At 52.9% G+C, this 17,096-nt stretch overlaps 2 protein-coding genes across 3 annotated transcripts; both read right to left on the reverse strand.

The window, feature by feature from the left end:
- Window positions 1-236: 236 nt before the first annotated feature.
- On the reverse strand, window positions 237-5,334 carry TREML1 (triggering receptor expressed on myeloid cells like 1). Of its 2 annotated transcripts, none has more exon segments than NM_001243504.1 (6): window positions 237-788; window positions 1,132-1,184; window positions 1,672-1,757; window positions 2,122-2,233; window positions 4,741-5,073; window positions 5,245-5,334. In NM_001243504.1, coding segments are annotated over 6 exon segments (933 nt in total). In that variant the 5' UTR covers window positions 5,288-5,334; the 3' UTR covers window positions 237-482.
- A 5,206-nt stretch (window positions 5,335-10,540) lies between these two features.
- Window positions 10,541-16,105, reverse strand: TREM2 (triggering receptor expressed on myeloid cells 2). Its single transcript, NM_001256777.1, is given in 5 exon segments — window positions 10,541-10,713; window positions 10,793-11,025; window positions 12,140-12,200; window positions 13,855-14,205; window positions 15,950-16,105. Coding segments are annotated over 5 exon segments (702 nt in total). The 5' UTR covers window positions 15,990-16,105; the 3' UTR covers window positions 10,541-10,696.
- Window positions 16,106-17,096: the final 991 nt, after the last annotated feature.

A 17,096-nucleotide genomic window follows, 5' to 3' on the forward strand; every position in this document is an offset into this window, starting at 1 on the left:
TTCGTTTCCGCACTGCCACGACAGGAACTCCAGGAAATACTTTTGAAGAAGCCTTCTTGAAGCCCCTTAAATCAGCCTGCACTGCAGTTTTCTAACCAGGAAGGGAAAACACCTCCCCACTGGCAAGACCAGCAGGAGACCACACAACACACACTCTGGACCAGCCTTTCAGTTCACAGGCCACGTGAAGTTGCACTTGGGCCCTTTCCTTCCCTCTCAAGCACCAAGAGCTCATATATTATCAGGTAGAGTTTATTTAGCCCAGTACTGTAATGGCAGGGGTACTAGCATGGGGCAGGGGGGCTTCCCGAGACACCTCAGTCATTCCAAGTACCACCTACCGGGTCAGAAAAGTCCAGACATTAGATCAGGTCCTAAAGCCCCTAGTTGCCCTGATACCCGGGGGATCTAGGGTGCAGGCTGCATGGATGGCTACACTGAAGACTGGGGATGATCTCTGAGTTTACAGGATGGGGAGTGGCTTAGCTAGGTGGAGTCTGACTGTTAGGTGGGTCCTGGACTGGCTCACAGGAGGCTCTTCCACTCTTGTCTCCTTCAGGGAAGACGACTGTGGCATATGTCACAGGCTTGGAGGTCATGACCTTAGGAGGCAGAGGAGGAAAAGAAGATGGGGATGGGGGCTTCTCCGGCAGGGGATCAAGAGGCAGGTTGGTGTAGGTGGTATTGTCGAAGGAAGGTGGCGAGTCGAGCCTAACGTATGGGATGTCCGAGGGCAAGTCAGCAGCTGGTCCAGTGTCGCCAGAGTGGTGGACCCCCGGGGAGGAGGCCTGTAACAAAAGCAGACAAATCAGGCAGAGGAAATGCCTTCCTCTGCCCCAGTTCCCTTTGGTGGGAAGCCCAGGACCACACTGGCTCTTAACTCCTGAATCCTTAGAATGGCAGTGGGCAGGAGGGCTTCACCTCAAAGATTTTCAAGCCCCAAGTTTCTCCCCAAATCTGAAGAGACAGGAGAGCAAGGAGGGAAGGCGGGAGAGCACTGTGGCCAAGTTTACAGCATTTAGGAGGAAGCTTTGGACCTCAGCTGGGAACCAGCGTTTTCTCCACCCCAACATCTCATGAGTTCCAGGATGGTCCAGGGAATTTGGCTGGGGGCCTGTGGGGATCTCTTACCAGGCCTGAGATGCCACTGCTCTGAAACTGTCCACAGACACCAAGCCTGTTCCCTGGCAGGACAAGGGACAGAAGGGCAGTTTGTTTCCTGTGCTGACGCACTGTCCCCCCCACCACCCCCACTTCAGAAAACCTCAGAAACCTCTGTCCTGGTTGGTCCATATGCACCTTCCCCACTCCCACCAGCAAAGTTTCCCCACCTCCTCCGTGTCCCCAGCCCCCACCCCAGCAGCCCTAACTCTCCCTTCCTGGTTCCACAGCTCCCTGCTCCTGCCTCCACTCAACCCATCTCCTGAAATCCCCCTACCTGCCTCAGCTATCCGTCCCCAGTTCTCCTGTCTCACCTTCTCCAGTTCCTGTCTCTCCCCACTGCATCTCCTTCTCCCACCTCCATCCCTCAGCCATGGGAGTTCTAGGGTCTGGGGCCCTTCCCGAAGCCCATCTGTATGGGAACAGACTTAGACTCCCAGCCTCAAATGCAAGACTGGCTGGTACAGGACAAGGGGTCATGCCGGTTCAGGCAGGTAGACAGCTCCTTACCTTTCCTTCTTGCCATCATGGTAAACAGCACCACTGCCACCACCAGCAGGCCCAGCAGGAACACAGCACCCCAAATCAAGAGTCTGCTGAGAAACACAAAGGAGTGGGTGAGCTTAGCCCTGAATCTGGCGGGCAGCTACTTGCCACGAATCCCAGAGGAGTGGCAAAGAGATGCAGTTCTCAGTGAGCCATGGTTGGGAGAAAGTTTCCTGGAATGGCATGAGGAGGGCAGAAGAGAGACGGATGACCAGGGAATCCTGGCTGGAGATCCTTGGGGGTAAAGGGGTCGGAGAGGATGAACTAGGTCTGTCCATCTACCTGCCTCTGGAAGTTCTCCAGGGGTGGAAAGAATGGTACAGTTTTCCTCTGATGTAGTCTGGGGCTCTAAGCAAGCCACCACGTTCACCTCCACCCTTTTCCCAGCCACCCGGATACAGTCCTTGTCAGTACCTCTTCTTATCCAGGCCGGGATTCAAAGGGCTGGCACTGCCTGCAGGGTCCGAAGAGCTGTCAGCCAGACTCCCAACCTGATAGGTCTCCTCCTCCTCCTCCAGGCCAGGAGCTGAGTCAGAAGGAAAAACTTCATGAGCACAGGCCCATTGTGAGCAAGGTTCAAGGGCCGGTTGAGACGTAGGTACTGGGAGAGCGGAGCTGAGGAAGGAGAGGTCCCCAGTAAGAAACACAAAGAAGGACCACTTGGGATGTTCCTTAGGGGCCTCTCATTCTGGAGGTCAGTGAACGGCCTCTTTATCTTTTATGGTTGTGAATATGCTCCCTTTCCCCTCAACCCCCAGCTCCAAACCCTCCCCCCTGCATTTCTCCTCCTTTACCTGCTCCCTCTGTACCCCTCTGGTCTAATCAGGCTGCTCAGACTATGCCAAAACCCCACTGGGTAAGCCATGCCCATCTCCCTACCCCACCCCAGAGTAGGTCCCTCTGCGCTCTTCTCATTGGACACCTGGTGCCTGGCTCTCATGACTTGGTCTCTAAAGAGGCCTCAGCTCCACCTGCCAGACCTCTCTGCACACATGCAACCCTGGGACCCCCTTACAGGCTGATTGGACCCCATCCCAAGTTCTACCCTCAGGAGCTAAGCCCTGATGTGACACAGTGCCCAGCCTTGCTTGGACCCTGAGACTTGGTTTAGTGACAAGGTTTCTGTCCTCCCAAGAACACGCTCAACTTCTGGCTGTCGGACACGGGGTTGGTTTCTCGGGGCCTGAGGATCTGCCTTGAGAACACTGTCTCCCCGGCCACCCCCTCTCAGGGCATCGCCTTGGTACAACTTGCCTCACGGACTTGTAACCTTGACTTACTAGACCTTAGACTGTGAAGGAAGGAGAAAAACAAAGGGTGACCAGGGTTAACAGGAGTATATCTGTAATATAATTAATAACTGGGGACTCAAAAGATTCTAATGACACCTTAGTCCATCTTCATAATGAACAAATGGAAAAGAAACCAAGAGAAAGAAAAATGCCTTTCTTAATTTCATTATTTTGGGTATTTGGCACAAATTACTAGGAAAAGGGAGACCTGAAAATGAAAAAAAAAAAAATCAGCATCCATAAGCAGAAATTAGGCCAGTCTCTGCTCCGTCAGGTAGCTGACCATTTTCCTGAAAGAACATTTTTTTAAATTATGTGTTATTTTGTTATTTAAATTTTTTTTTTTTTTTTGTCTTTTTGCCATTTCTTGGGCTGCTCCCGTGGCATATGGAGGTTCCCAGGCTTGGGGTTGAATCGGAGCTGCAGCCACTGGCCTACGCCAGAGCCACAGCAACGCGGGATCCGAGCCGCATCTGTGACCTACACCACAACTGACGGCAACGCCGGATCCTTAACCCTGTTAGCAAGGCCAGGGATCGAACCTGCAACCTCATGGTTCCTAGTCAGATTCGTTAACCACTGAACCACGACAGGAACTCCTTAAATATCTTATTTAAAGTATTTTAGCAATACTTTAAAGTGTTCTTTCAAAAAATGTTTAGACATGAGAAAGTAATAGGCCATGAAAATGAAACTGGGGAAAATAAAGTACTTTCTATACTGGAAACAGGCTTGAGAATACTGACTGAATTTTTCTGCTTTTAAAACTGAATGAGGAGTTCCCATCGTGGTGCAGCAGAAACGGATCTGACTAGGAACCATGAGGTTGCGGGTTCGATCCCTGGCCTCGCTCAATGGGTTAAGGATCCGGCGTTGCCGTGAGTTGTGCTGTAGGTCGCAGATGTGGCTCTGATCTGGTGTTTCTGTGGCTCTGGCACAGGCCGGTGGCTACAGCTCTGATTCAACCCGTAGCCTGGGAACCTCCATATGCCGTAGGAGCGGCCCTAAAAAGAGACAAAATACAAAAAACAAAAAACAAAAACCAAAAAAACCTGAATGAGTTGAAGGAATTCAGGTGCGGAATGTCCCCTGCCTGTAGGTGAGGCATGTACTAGATGCTCAGTGAAGACTTTAGAAAAATTAAATAAGATATAAACTCAGTGATTTGCAAACCATTGAACTTATGGTTAGAGGAACAGAAACCTGGAAGATTAAAAAATTCCAGGAGTTCCAGTTATGGCTGAGCAGTAACAAACCCGACTACTATCCATGAGGACCTGAGTTCAATCCCTGGCCTTGCTCAGTGGGTTAAGGATCTGGTGTTGCTGTGAGCTGTGGTGTAGGCCAGCAGCTAAGCTCTGATTTGACCCCTAGACTAGAAATTTCCTTATGCTGTGGGTGTGGCCCTAAAAAGAAAAAAAAAAAATTATAAGGGAAAAAAACCAGCATCAAGTGTATTGAAAATGCTGGATGGGGAGGCCAAGGCCATCAGCGGGGAAGGAGGAGTGACTTCCTGTGGGGAGACCCACTTGTGCCACAAAGGCGGGGTGAGGGGGCACTATTTGGCTCTTTTATCTCCGACTTCTCACTTAGTTTGGTTTCCGTTCCCTGCAGAGCTGTCAAAAGGATATCTTCTCCCAATTCCTCCCCTACCAGGACCTCCGGCCCCCAAGGACCCAAGAATAGCAGATGGGGGTGAGAAGGCAGATCAGAGGGGTAGTGCCCAGCCAGGATAACTCACCTGCGGGGAGCACGTCCAGAGTGACTTTGTGCACAGTCTGGGGCCCCGAGGCCCCCTCCACCAGGCAGCCGTACTCCCCGGCATCCTCCTCCTGCAGGGTAACCATCTCCACCTGGAGCAGGCCACCCCCCATGTCGGTGAGAAAGATGCGGCTGCCAGCCGGGGTCCGGCGGTCCACCACTGATGACACCACGGGCTGGCATACCCCCTGCAGGAACCGGCACCACACCTTTCGAGCCCTGAGGTCCTGAGGTCGGTAGTGGCACTGCACCAGGATGGAGCTCCCTACGGGCGCCTGCAGCAGCTCAGGGAGGCTGCCAGCCGAGCCCTGGCCTGGGGAGGGAAAGTCGAGGAGGGTAGGGCGGGATGCCTCCAGGCCCACCCAACTGCACAGGGCACCGGGATCTAGAGATCGACCTTCTGGGCTTACACCTACTATTGTTGCCATGTCATGCCAGTTATTCCTGGGTGTGGGGAGTGATCATGGTCCCTTCAGAACCTTACCTGCTAGTCCCAGAAGCAGCAGCAGGAGCAGGTGGGGGCCCATGGCTGGGAAGGGAGATGTCCGCTCTGGGGCTTCCTGGGGGCACTGACACAACATTCCCCTGGGGGCAGGAAACTTTTGTCTCAGATAGTCACGTGGGGCTCTCAGTGACCATGGGGTGGGAGTCAGGCACTGATGGGCTCCTCCATGGGTGGGGATAAGGAGCTCTTCCCAGCCCTGGTTGGCTCAGCACTCAGAAACCGACCCTGAGGGTAGGCGTGGGCAAGGCAGGGTGAGAATGCCAGAGGTCCTGGGCCCTCTAAGGAAGGAGGCCGGAGGAGGATCGTGGTGACCAGAGAGCAGCAGAGAGAGGGGGAAGGTGATCTTCAGAGAAGTGCAAAGGTCTGAGGATTCAAGATCTGAGGATGCAGAGCTGCAAAGGAGCCAAGTAAAGTGTCCTTCCCATGGCCCAAGGCCATCCTGATTTTAAAGGGGTTTTGGGGGGAGGGGGTGGCACTCCTGCAGTATATGGAAGTTTCCAAGCTAACAGTCAAGTCAGAGCTGGAGCTGCCAGCCTACACCACAGGTACAGCCACAGCAGGTCTGAGCCACATCTGGGACCTACACTGAAGCTTGCAGCAACCCTGGATCCTTAACCACTGAGCAAGGTCAGGGATCGAACCCATATCCTCATGGATACTAGTCGGGTTCTTAACCTGCTGAGCCACAATGGGAACTCCCTGATTTTAAATGCTGTGTGGGTGCCAACCCCGAGCTCTCAGGAGACTGTCGAGGAAGTCCCACCTTGATGGCGTGTCCTGGGCTGGCCTGTCTTCTTTCCTTGTGCTGGGTGCTCCCTAGACACTTTCAGTGTGGACCCTGCTCTCCAGTTCTGGCAATTGCTTTGATAAATACTTCTTTATTTTTCCCCCCTCTGTTTTTCTAATTAGTTGGATAGTGAACCTAATGTGTTTATCTTATTTTCATACCTTTTCTCTATCATTTTCTATCTTTTTGTCGATTTTGTTCTGATTCCTCAAAGATATCTTCCATCTTTTTTCATCCATTCCTCTGTCCTTCAAGTTTTTATCCCTTCGTGTTTTTAATTTAAGAGATTTCTTCTCCAAGCATTTCTTATTTATAACATATTAATTGGTTTTTTTGGCCATGCCCACTGCAGCAACCCGAGCCACTCTATTAATTTTGTTTCATGTTTGCACTGTCCTCTCTGTTGAGAGGCAGTTCTCCATGAATATTTTCACGTTTCTGCATGGTTTGGGCTTTCTAGGAAAGGGAACCGCCCAAGCTTTGTTCCAGGGCAATTGAAGAACTGACACAGCTCCGGAGTCAGTGTGTCAGCTCCAGAGAGATTCGCTTCCCTCCTTCCCCTCCCTCCCTGGAGAAGATGAATTTACGTCCCAGAATAAAGGTCTCTCTCTAGAGAAAAAGATGAGCCACTGTGCCAGGTGCTCCATATAAACTCGAAGTCTCATAATTTGGGGTTCCTCTCTCATGATGAAACATCTAATCCTCATTCACACGCCGTGCAGAACTGGGGTTTGTGGATCCTGCTAAGAGTGTGAGCAATAAACCTTCTGACACCAGGGGGCGCGCCTGTGCTCAGGGAGACCAGAGCTGGCAAAGGGACGTGGCCGGGAGCTCGCACTGCCCTGATCTGGATGTCAAGCGGGAAAGGGGTGCTACCCTCCCTCCTTCCTCCACTCTCCCTCTCTCTGCCCACCCCACCCCCCTTCAGGAGCCAAGGAGTTAGGAATGGGAACTGGGAGCAGAAGCCTGAGGAAGCCGGCTTCTGTGTTGAGCTGAGCCTTGTGGACCTGGTGACAGGGTGACCAGGTGTCGCTGTCTACCTGGGGCCGAGCCCTTTTCTGAGACAGGACTTCCAGTGCTAACCCACAGAAAACCCGGCTAACTGGACGGTTGTGTCGCCCCAGTGAGTGATGCGGGGTGATACATACGTCTATCAGTCCAGCCAATATGTATCAGGGTTTCTTTGATTTCCTTACAAGAAAATTATTTTCACACTAACAAGCCACCTGGGAATGTCGTGTGAAGAGGAGACCTCTCTTCAATATTAATTTAAGTGCCTAAAATGGATACAGTCCACTGCTGGGGGCCCAGGACAGAGGTGACCAGGTGGACCCTGGCTTCTGGGGCGGTGTCCTGTCACTGGACCTTAGAGAGGAGGAAGGAAGCCAGGGCTTACCCAGGACCTACTATGTGCCAGGCCTGTGGCCAGGGACTTTAATGTTATTCCTCTCGGCCTCATAAAAAGTCACCAAAGTAGGGCCGTTTTGGTTGGTTTGGTGTTGGGTTTTTTGTTTGCTTTTATATTCAAGGGCCCTGAGGCTCAGCAGAGTTAAGGAACTTACCTAAGCTTTCTTAGTAGGAGGCAAACTTGAAATTGGCAAACCCTTTCAGTTCAGGGTGTGTGCCAGAGAGTCCAGGGCAGAGGATCCCAGGGCAGGTGTCTCAAACATAGCAGAGCTGGAAGGAGAAAAGGCTGAGCTCCCAAGAGAAAGAAAGTTCCAGCACATTCTACTGCCAGGCACTTGGCTGGAGGCTTCCTTTCCCTGCCATCGCCCTCGGTGCCCAGATGGGGCGGAAGGGAGATGGAGTGGGTTCTGCTCAGCCTTGGACCGTATACTGTGCCCATGTCCGCAGGAAGGAGACCACTGTCCTGGGACTCGATGGGCAAGTTTCAAGGGCCGCTGAGTCAGGGAGGCCAAGGACACACAGACTGGACCAGGGTCCCAGAAATGGGGACAGAGGCCCAGAAGCATCCTCTGCAGGTGTGGGTGAAGTGGGGTTGGAGCAGGGCTGGAACCAGGGGAGTGATGTGTTGATGTGAAGCTCCTTCCTAACGATTCAACACCTCAGGTATCCACACCCATGACAGGTGGCAGCGCAGCCACATGTGGCCATGGCCAGAGGGGCTTCGGGGCTTCCACCTCCCCGAAGCCAGGACTGAGAGCCTGAGTATGTGCCCACTCATTTTCTCCCCCTGGGGGCAGCCCACCCCCAGAAAGTCTCTGTCCCATTGGCCCAGGTGCTGGGTGTGCCGGCGAGAAAGTGAGGTTCCCAGAGCTGCCCTGGCTGTTCCCTGGGTCCAGAACACTCTCCCTGACATGCCCGAGGTTCACTTCCTGCATCTCCAGGTGTTTCTCAAGTTGTTCTTCTGTCTGCTCTAGACTTGCGTCATCCCCTGTCTGCGCTCCCCGTGCTCCTCACCATCTGACTTTGTTTTGCTTTGCTTTGCTTTTTAGGACCACACCCGTGACATATGGACGTTCCCAGGCTAGGGATCTAATCAGAACTATGCCAACCTACGCCAGAGCCACAGCAATGCCAGATCTGAGTCACATCTATGACCTACACCACAGCTCACAGCAACGCCAGATCCTTAACCTACTGAGCGAGGGATCGAACCCGTGTCCACATGGATACTTGTCAGGTTCGTTTCTGCTGGGCTGCAACAGGAACGCCCCGTCTGAGTAAATTTATTTTATCTGTCTGTCTGCCCTCTTCCTGCTAGGACAGGACTCCATACGAAACCAAGCAGGGCCCTGTGAGTCCTCTGGGCACACAAGCCTTTCTGTGTCCCCCATTTCTTATTTTTAGGGAGTAAACTTCAGTCTCCATGACCTTCCCTGAGTTCTAAAAAGTGGGTTCAATTAATTGCTAGTCAGGGAAGGGAGGGGATGCAGAGACCAGGGAGGAGCCGTCAAGAGACAATAGTGCAGCTTTGGGGCAGGGTCCTCCTTCAGGAATACAGAGAACAGTATCTTTGAGTTCTGCAGAATGAAAACCCCCCACAAATGGAAGATGTTAATGAAGCGTTCTTCCTTCCAGAAAGAAAGACCACCAGACCACTGATTAGCAGCTTTGAAAACAATGCAAGCTTGCTTCTACCCTGATCTTTATCTGCAGTCCTATTTTTCACTCCTCAAACTATAAAACCACCTCCCAATCTCCCATAGGGAGTCTTTGAGGCATTAGGCTGCTGTGACCCTCCTTTGCCCCAAACTGTCTCCGTATTTCTATTCGGCACCGGTGCGCAGAGGCTGAGTTCTGCCAACACGTGTGGACAGAGATCTTTGCTTGTTTTGTACACTGTTGTGTCTCCAATGCTTAGATCAGTACCTGGCACAGAAAAATATGTCGAATAACTGCATGAATAAGGGAGGAGGATCGAGCTGGAGGGAAGGGCACCTTGAAGGCCAAGTGAAATTTGGATTTCCAGGCTCTACAGGGGACCCTGGGTCAGTCCGTTCATTTTTGAGCCTCCGTTTCCCTTCTGCACACGGAGGGGCTCTGACCAGTAGTCCCAGCCCTGGGACGCCCCACTCCACAACCCAAGCCCCTGCCGTTTCTCCAGGGAGGGGGAAGCATGAGGAGGGCAAAGCTCTCTCTGTTTTGGAGATGAACGGATGAATCAATTGGGAATTGGATGGACTTGGGTGACGGACAGGTGATGGGGTGCCAGAAATAACCCTAGGGAACAGATGGGCAGGAGGCAGGAGGGCAGAGGAGAGGGAGCTAGAGAAATCCCATAGGAGAAGGCACGGCTTGGCAATCGGATCTCTGGGAGGGAGAGAGGAGGAGAAAAAGACTGGGCAGTTTGGAGCCTGTGGGAATGGAGGCAATACCCATCACCTCCTCGGGCCCCCATCTCACTGTAACAAAGCACTAAAACGGAGGATGTTTTACAAATTTATTAAAGTGAAAGTACATTTTCAGGAAGCGAGAGGGGACTCACGTGCACGCAGGTTAAAAAGGACTCACTCTGCAATAGCTTTATACCCCACAATTCGGCCTGAAGACCCGATTCCATCTTCTGATTGGTCTTCTGATTGGTCCTTATTTGCGTGGGGAACAGGTTATTTGGTGGCCGGGTGAGGAATGGGCGACATTCCTTCTCTAGCAGGAAGTGAGCAGCCCAGACTGGTCCAGGTGGGGAAGGGGCACGAAAATGACGTGTTCAGAGGCTTTGGGGTTTGATCCCCTTGAAGGGGACTGGAATCCTATAAGTAGGAGACGAACGTGGTATCTTAAGACCCTTGGCCCCCAGGAGCCAGATCTTTCATTTTATCCTCATCCAAATTCACTCTTCTGGCCCTGGGGCCAAAGAGAGGGCCTTCGTGACACCCTAAACCATCAGTTAAACATGAAGTCTTGGGTTTATTTGTATATTTAATGTCCAATGTCCAGAAGTTGGTAGATGTCTTCCCAACTTCCCACACGCGTGCCTGCACGCACATGCACACACACACATACACACACAGACACACAGACACACACACACACACAAATCTCCACTTCCAGAGGCCAGAGGAAGCAGGGTACAGGCAGAGTGGCCTTTTGCCAAAGCAGAACCAGGAGACTCAGTGGCCAAGGGGTGAGTGTGCTGGCTGGGCTGGTCCATGCAGACCTCTGCTGGCCTCTCCGCTTCTCTCACGTGTCTCTCAGCTCTGCAGCAGAAAAGTCCTCACTCAGGCCCTCTCGCCCCACCTCGCTGGCCCCCACCACCACCGTGCTCTCCAAACTCACCTGTCAAGGTTTGGTCCTGGTCACTGCTCTCGCCAAGCTCATCTGTCAGGGTTTGGTCCTGGTCGCCTGGGTCACGGCCACAGTCCAGCCCACCGGCTGGGGAAGTCCTCTGTTTGTGCCCATGCCAGGCTGCAGCCCAGAGGGCGCTGGCTACTAGAAGCTTGCTGAGAAAGACGCAGGCCAGGAGGAAAAGGGTGGAGGTGGGTGGGAAGAGGCTCTCCTCCGAAAGGTTCCTTGGAGAAATAAAGGGGCCACGTGGGAGGTGGTGCAGAGGCCCACAGGCTGGAATCTGCCCTTGGAGAAGAAACAGGGAGACCCCAGGAGCTCCAGGGGCTCAGGACACCTCCCCACTCAACACCATCCTTGCATGAGGCTTTGTGGGGCTTGGGGCAACCTGGAGCCGGGAGACCTGAGTTCTAGGCACGGACCTGCTCGCCAAGTGCTTTTAAACAACCACCTCCCTCGGCAAGCAGTTTTCTGCCTCCACGATGGTATGGTGTAGAGTGTGTGTGTGTGTGTGTGTGCGCGCGCGCGCGCCCACGTGTGCACACATGCCCACACGTGTGTTTCATGGTTCTACTAACAATGTTGAAACACCAGTACACTGTCAAAAACCAGTCAGTCCAAACCGATTCTGGTCCCATCAGGGGAGCAGAGATCTGGGGGGTCCTAGTTTTGTTCTGGCCTTTAGTACTAGGTTTGGGGTGGGTATTTGTTTTGTTTGTGGGGTTTTTGTTTGTTTGTTTGTTGGGTTTCTTTTTGCTTTTTAGAGCTTTACCTGTGGCGTATGGAAGTTCCCAGGCTAGGGGTCGAATTGGAGCTGTAGCTGTCAGCCTGCACCACAGCCACAGCAATGCCAGATCTGAGCCACGTCTGCAACCTACACCACAGCTCACAGCAATGCCGGATCTGTAACCCCCTGAATGAGGTCAGGGATCCAACTCGCATCCTCTTGGATACTAGTCGGGTTCATAATCTGCTGAGCCACAAGGGAAACTCCAGTACTAGTATTTTAGTACTAAAATACTAAGACTTTCATTGTTGCTGAATTGTGGGGGTGCCTGAGCACTGCTGGAGGATGGGTGAGGGGAGGCTGACTGTCCAGGAGCCTTGGAGCAGCTGGTATTTTACAAACCATTAGGGAAGTTTTGCAATATTCTAAAAACTGGTGCAGTCATGCCAACACACACTGGCGTTGTAGGGGTGTCTTTACAAGAACCTGTGCCGACCCTTTCATGTTCTAATTACCCTGGAATTTGTGCTTCTGAGACCCAGCCTCCACCCAATGCCTGGGCTCTGCAGCTTGAAGGTCTGACCAGGGATCTCAGGAAAGACTCATCACCGTACCTGGAGATGCTGTGCTCCATCTGGACATCCTGGAAGCTCTTGGACTGGGATTCAAGGGGGTCTGTGGGAGACAGAGCTTGTGACTCTCTAGCCCCTTCATTGATGCCACAGTAGGTGGGGTGAGGCTTGTTAACCTCTCTGAGCTTCAGTTTCCTCATCTGTAAAGTGGGGCACTTAGGAACACCTTTTTTTTTTTTTGTCTTTTTAGGACTGCACCTGCAGCATATGGATGTTCCCAGGCTAGGGGTCAAATTGGAGCTGCAGCTGCCGGCCTACACCACAGCCACAGCCAATGCCAGATCCGAGCCACGTCTGCAATCTATGACACAGCTCACAGCAATGCTGGATCCTTAACCCATTGAGCAAGGCCAGGGATTGAACCCGCAACCTCATGGATACTAGTTGGGTTTGTTAACCTCTGAGCCACAACAGAAACTCCAGGAACACCTTCGTAATAATAGTGCTGCCGTAATCATTGCAAGCGACCCAAATAGGTCCAACCTCCCACCAGAGCTCAGAAACCGCAACTCCCACCCTCCCATCATAACAGGTCTTTTTGAAGATCAAACAAAACAGTTGGTGTTTTTGACAATCCGGTTTGAACTGTCAAGCTGTCTACACCACCTACGGATTATTATTATTCTTATTCTTGATCATTATTATATTATTTTCCTGCTATCATCTTGGGAGTGGGCTGAGCCTTAGACCCTGATAGGACTGAAAATCTGCGTCTCCTCCGCCCCTCTCCCCCGCCACTTAGGAAAGTGATGGAGGTGGAGTTTGGGATCTAAGGCATCAGTCTCCTACCCTCCCCACCTTAGACAAATGTGACCTTCGATCTTCACTTTCATGATAAAGGGCCGCATTGGGGGGAGGATTTGGACAAGGGCAGAGTCAGAAAAGGGATGGTAACCCCAGATTTGTCCTCCTTTGGGACACAATCGTGTTCTGGAGACACCAACAGAAGGCTTTCCCGGAGGGCCTCCCTGCGTAAGCTCAGGGATGGGAAGGGCCGCATCTCTGCTCTGTCTCCCCAAGTCAAGCCTGAGATGAGGATCCAGGCAATTAAGCAGCAGGGGGCTGGGGCGAGGGCTGCCACTGACCTCAAGCACTTTTAACTCTATCATGTTATTTGTGGCTCACGGGAGCGAGCCCTGTGGAGTCAGCGGCACCGACACCACCACCTCCAATTCAAGATGGGGAGATGGAGGCCCAGAGAGGAGAAGCAGGCTGCCCAGGGTCACAGCAGGCATCCTCCCTAAGGTTGTTTCTCCCCAGACCAGGTCAGTGATTAATCTATGCTGGTAGGTCCTTGGGTATTTGGGTGGGAGAATCAACGGAATTCCTCCTGTTCCTTAAGGACCTCCTCGTGCTCGCATCCTAACCTGATGACAAACCAATTAAGCTGTCTGGGGGAAGCAGGACTACTGCTAGGTCCTACCGCACCCTGTGCATATTAGAGAACTGTGCCCTTCCAGCAGGTCAGGGAGTCCTCCACCAGAGAGCATAGCTGGATTGTGACACCCCCCTCCTTGTGCAGTGAGCAACCTGCACCACCATCCACAGTGGCCCTGAGTGGGGGAGCGGGGGACAAGATCCACACTATGGGATTTCCCGAGGTTCCCCAAAGCCCCGAGGCTGGTCCTGTGCACAGACCCCAAAGGCATGAGCCCTGGCCCAAGGGCAGGCCAGGGTGCAGTCAGCAGCCCACTCACCAGCCAGCACCTCCACCAGGACCTTCTTGAGGGTGTCGGCCTCGCTACCGTGGAGGCTCTGGCACTGGTAGAGGCCAGCGTCGTGGGCTTGAAGATTTCGCAGCGTAATGGTGAGTGTGCCGCCCAGGGCATCGTCCGTGATGGCCGTGCTCCCGTTGCGCCGCTTCAGGAAGGACAGCAGCCAGGTGGGGTGGGTGCTGACCACATGCTGGCACAGGCCCTCTTCGCCCAGCTGGCGGCACCAGGCTTTACGTCTCCCCCAGTGCTTCAAGGAGTTGTAGGAGCAGGAGACCCGCAGGGACTGGCCGGCTGTGCCCTGGAACACCGAGGTGTTGTGTGCCCGGGACAGCTCTGGGGACGAGACACCCATTCACTTACCAAGTGGTCACTGAACAAAAGAGACAGACCTCCTCCCCTGAAAGTACGCAGGTTCCCACACACGTTGCGAGGAGGCGACACAGCCCAGGGGTGTATTTATAGGAAACTGGAAACCAGGAAACTCCAGTCCTGGGTCTGGCTTTATCACCATTAGACTTGTTGGACATCCTTAGAGAAATGACTGACCTTCTCTGGGCCTATTTGTAGAGGTATTTGGTCTTGTTTTGTTTTCTTTTTCTTTTTAGGGTTGCACCCACGGCATGTGGAAGTTCCCAGGCTAGGAGTCGAATCACAGCTGTAGCCACTGGCCTACACCACAGCCATAGAAACACCAGATCCGAACCACGTCTGCGACCTATGCCACGACTTGCAGCAATGCCCAATTCTTTAACCCACTGAGCAAGGCCAGGGATCTAACTCTCATGATCACAAATACTAGTTGGGTCCTTAACCCGCTGAGCCACACAGGAACTTCCAGAGACATTTGGTCCTGAAGTTCGGCCATTCCAGTCTGTACTCTTCTCCCTGTCACACGGGATCAAGCCCTCTCCCCCTCCACCTCAAGGGAGCATGGCCAGTGGTCCTCTCCAGGCTGGGGCTGGTCCCATGGGGGGATGATGGGGTGCTGGGCCCCCCTCCCCACCCCCGCCATGCTTGCTTACTCGGCAGCTGCCCACGCTGGTACCAGCCCTGCATTCCCCTCTTTCTGACTTTTAGCTTCCAGCTTCCCTATTTCTGTGGCTTTGTTCCCCTTTCAAGGGGATGCGTCTCAGAGCTATTTTGGAGGGAGACATGAGGCTGCTATTTTCGGGACCCTCCTTGGGGAGGGGGACATGGGCTGAGAGGACCAGTCTATTGCCAGGGCAGGGGCTCTAAGAATCACCCAGAACCCTCTGCCTCAACCTCCCCTCTGTGGGTCCTCCCTTCACCCCATCTTCAACCACGTGCTGACAGAAACGCCTAAGATTGGAATGAGGAGCTGGCGGCCTGCCTTTTGCAACCAGAGGGACCTGGTGAGCAGTGCCCCCTCCATCACCCTGCCCATCCCTCTGCCTCTGGGCAGGCCAATGCGCTCCCCTCCCCCCACTCCAACTCCACTGAGAAGCTCCAGCTCCATCATCGTCATCAGACGGTCTCTCCTCCCACCAGGTGTGCCTATTGCTCTGGGGATACAAGAGGCACCCTTCCCCCAACGAGGAAAGGCCATCATGTGCAAGAATCTTGGGTACCAGTCCCCTCAGCTCAATCACAGAATTTCCAGTCCCTTCACCTCCCATCTAGGGCTGCGGACAAGAGGACAGAGCATGGGAGGAACACCCCAAAGATGCAGATTCCCAGGTCCAGGTTCTTTGCACCCCCGCCCCCTGCTGCTCCTTCGGGGATAATGCTTAAGCGATTCATAATTATAGGGGGTCTTATCAGTGTCTCCCCCAAACTCCTCCAAGCTACTCACCAGGGCTTGAGATGCCACCATGAGAACCCCTTCCCTTCCCTGGTGTCCAGACCACCAGCCTCCGGTACCCTGTGTGCACGAAGAGTCTGTGCACAAGGAGTCTGACAGCAGGTTCTGAGACTGCGGAGGGAGGCAGGCAGGGGGCACCGAACACCCAAGGACTTCACCCTCTTCGGAGCTTTTGCTCAGTGCTCCCCACCCACGCAGTCGCCATGGAGTGGAGGAAGGGGAGGGAAAGATGGCAGCAGAGGGAGGGAGTCCTACCTGCAACCCAGAGCAGGAGGAGCAGCCCCAGAGTCTCCATGGCCTCCTTCCTTTGCGGAGGACAGAGTCGGGGCGCCTTGTGCAAGATCTCGTCTTTCCCTTGAACTGCAGAAAGGAGAGCGTCGAGCCTGTCAGGCGCTGCCCACAGGAACTGACTCCTGGGGATTGAGCAATGTCAGGACTGGGATCTGGCTTTATGCTTCAGGGAGGGGGTGCGGGGTTGGGGAGGAAAGGAGAGGCGGAATCATCGTGCAGCAAGTTAATATTTGCATGTGGTGCAAGATTTATGATCTGTAGTTGGGGTTTGTTTGTTGCTTTGTTTGGGTTTTGTTTTTTGTTTTGTTTGGGTTTTGGCCTATGGATGCCCAATTTTACCATCATCATTTGTTGAGATTATCCTTTCTCCATTGAATTGCCTTAGTATCTTTCTTTTCTTTGTTTTTAGGGCCACGCCCACGGTATATGGAAGTTCCCAGGCTGGGGGTCAAATCAGAGTTACAGCTGCCAGCCTACGCCACAGCCACAGCAACACAGGCTCCCAGCTTCTTCTGCGACCTACACCACAGCTCACAGCAATGCCGGATCCCGGACCCACTGAGTGAGGCCAGGGATCAAATCCACATCCTTATGGATATTACTCAGGTCCATAAGCTGCTGAGCCATAACAGGAACTCCCATGAATCTTTAACTTACTTTCTTTCTCTTTTGGGCTCCATCCCGTCCTCTCATTCCCACATCCTTCCTATCTGAGAAAAGGGTAGTTTTTACTCCTCTAAGACTCACAGCAAATGGCAGGCACCTAGAAATCTTTGCTAATTCATGCACATGAATTTACAGCACATGCATCCCCAACTCGCGCTTCTCTCTTTTGACATTTTTTTATTATAGTTGATTTACAGTGTTCCATCAATTTCTGCTGTACAGCAACGTGACCCATAGATACATATTCTTTTTTGTCACATTCTCCTTCATCGTGTTCCATCACAAGTGATCAGTGATCAGATAGAGTTCCTTGGGCTCTACCGCAGAATCTCCTTGCTTCCCGTTCCCCACTTCTCTGAGTTGGTGCTAACTTCTAGTTCAATACCCTAATTCTCTTATCCGAGCACAGGAAAGTTTCCACACTGCTCTGCTCCCAAGCACCAGT

The sequence above is a fragment of the Sus scrofa genome, chromosome 7, assembly GCF_054392235.1.
Source record: "Sus scrofa isolate SSC_HxYL_T2T_F1_AM1 chromosome 7, Sscrofa_HxYL_maternal_Yorkshire_Landrace_v2.0, whole genome shotgun sequence".
Taxonomy (NCBI): domain Eukaryota; kingdom Metazoa; phylum Chordata; class Mammalia; order Artiodactyla; family Suidae; genus Sus; species Sus scrofa.

Bases quoted from the DNA above. Each gene is read 5' to 3' on its own strand.
- TREML1 (XM_021098040.2), bottom strand. From the start codon at position 5,287: ATGGGCCCCCACCTGCTCCTGCTGCTGCTTCTGGGACTAGCAG. The intron at 2,234-4,740 runs GTGAGTTATCCT...CTTCTGACTCAG, and splicing joins TCTGGACGTGCTCCCCGCAG to CTCCTGGCCTGGAGGAGGAG. The intron at 1,755-2,121 runs GTACTGACAAGG...GTTTCTCAGCAG, and splicing joins CCCGGCCTGGATAAGAAGAG to ACTCTTGATTTGGGGTGCTG.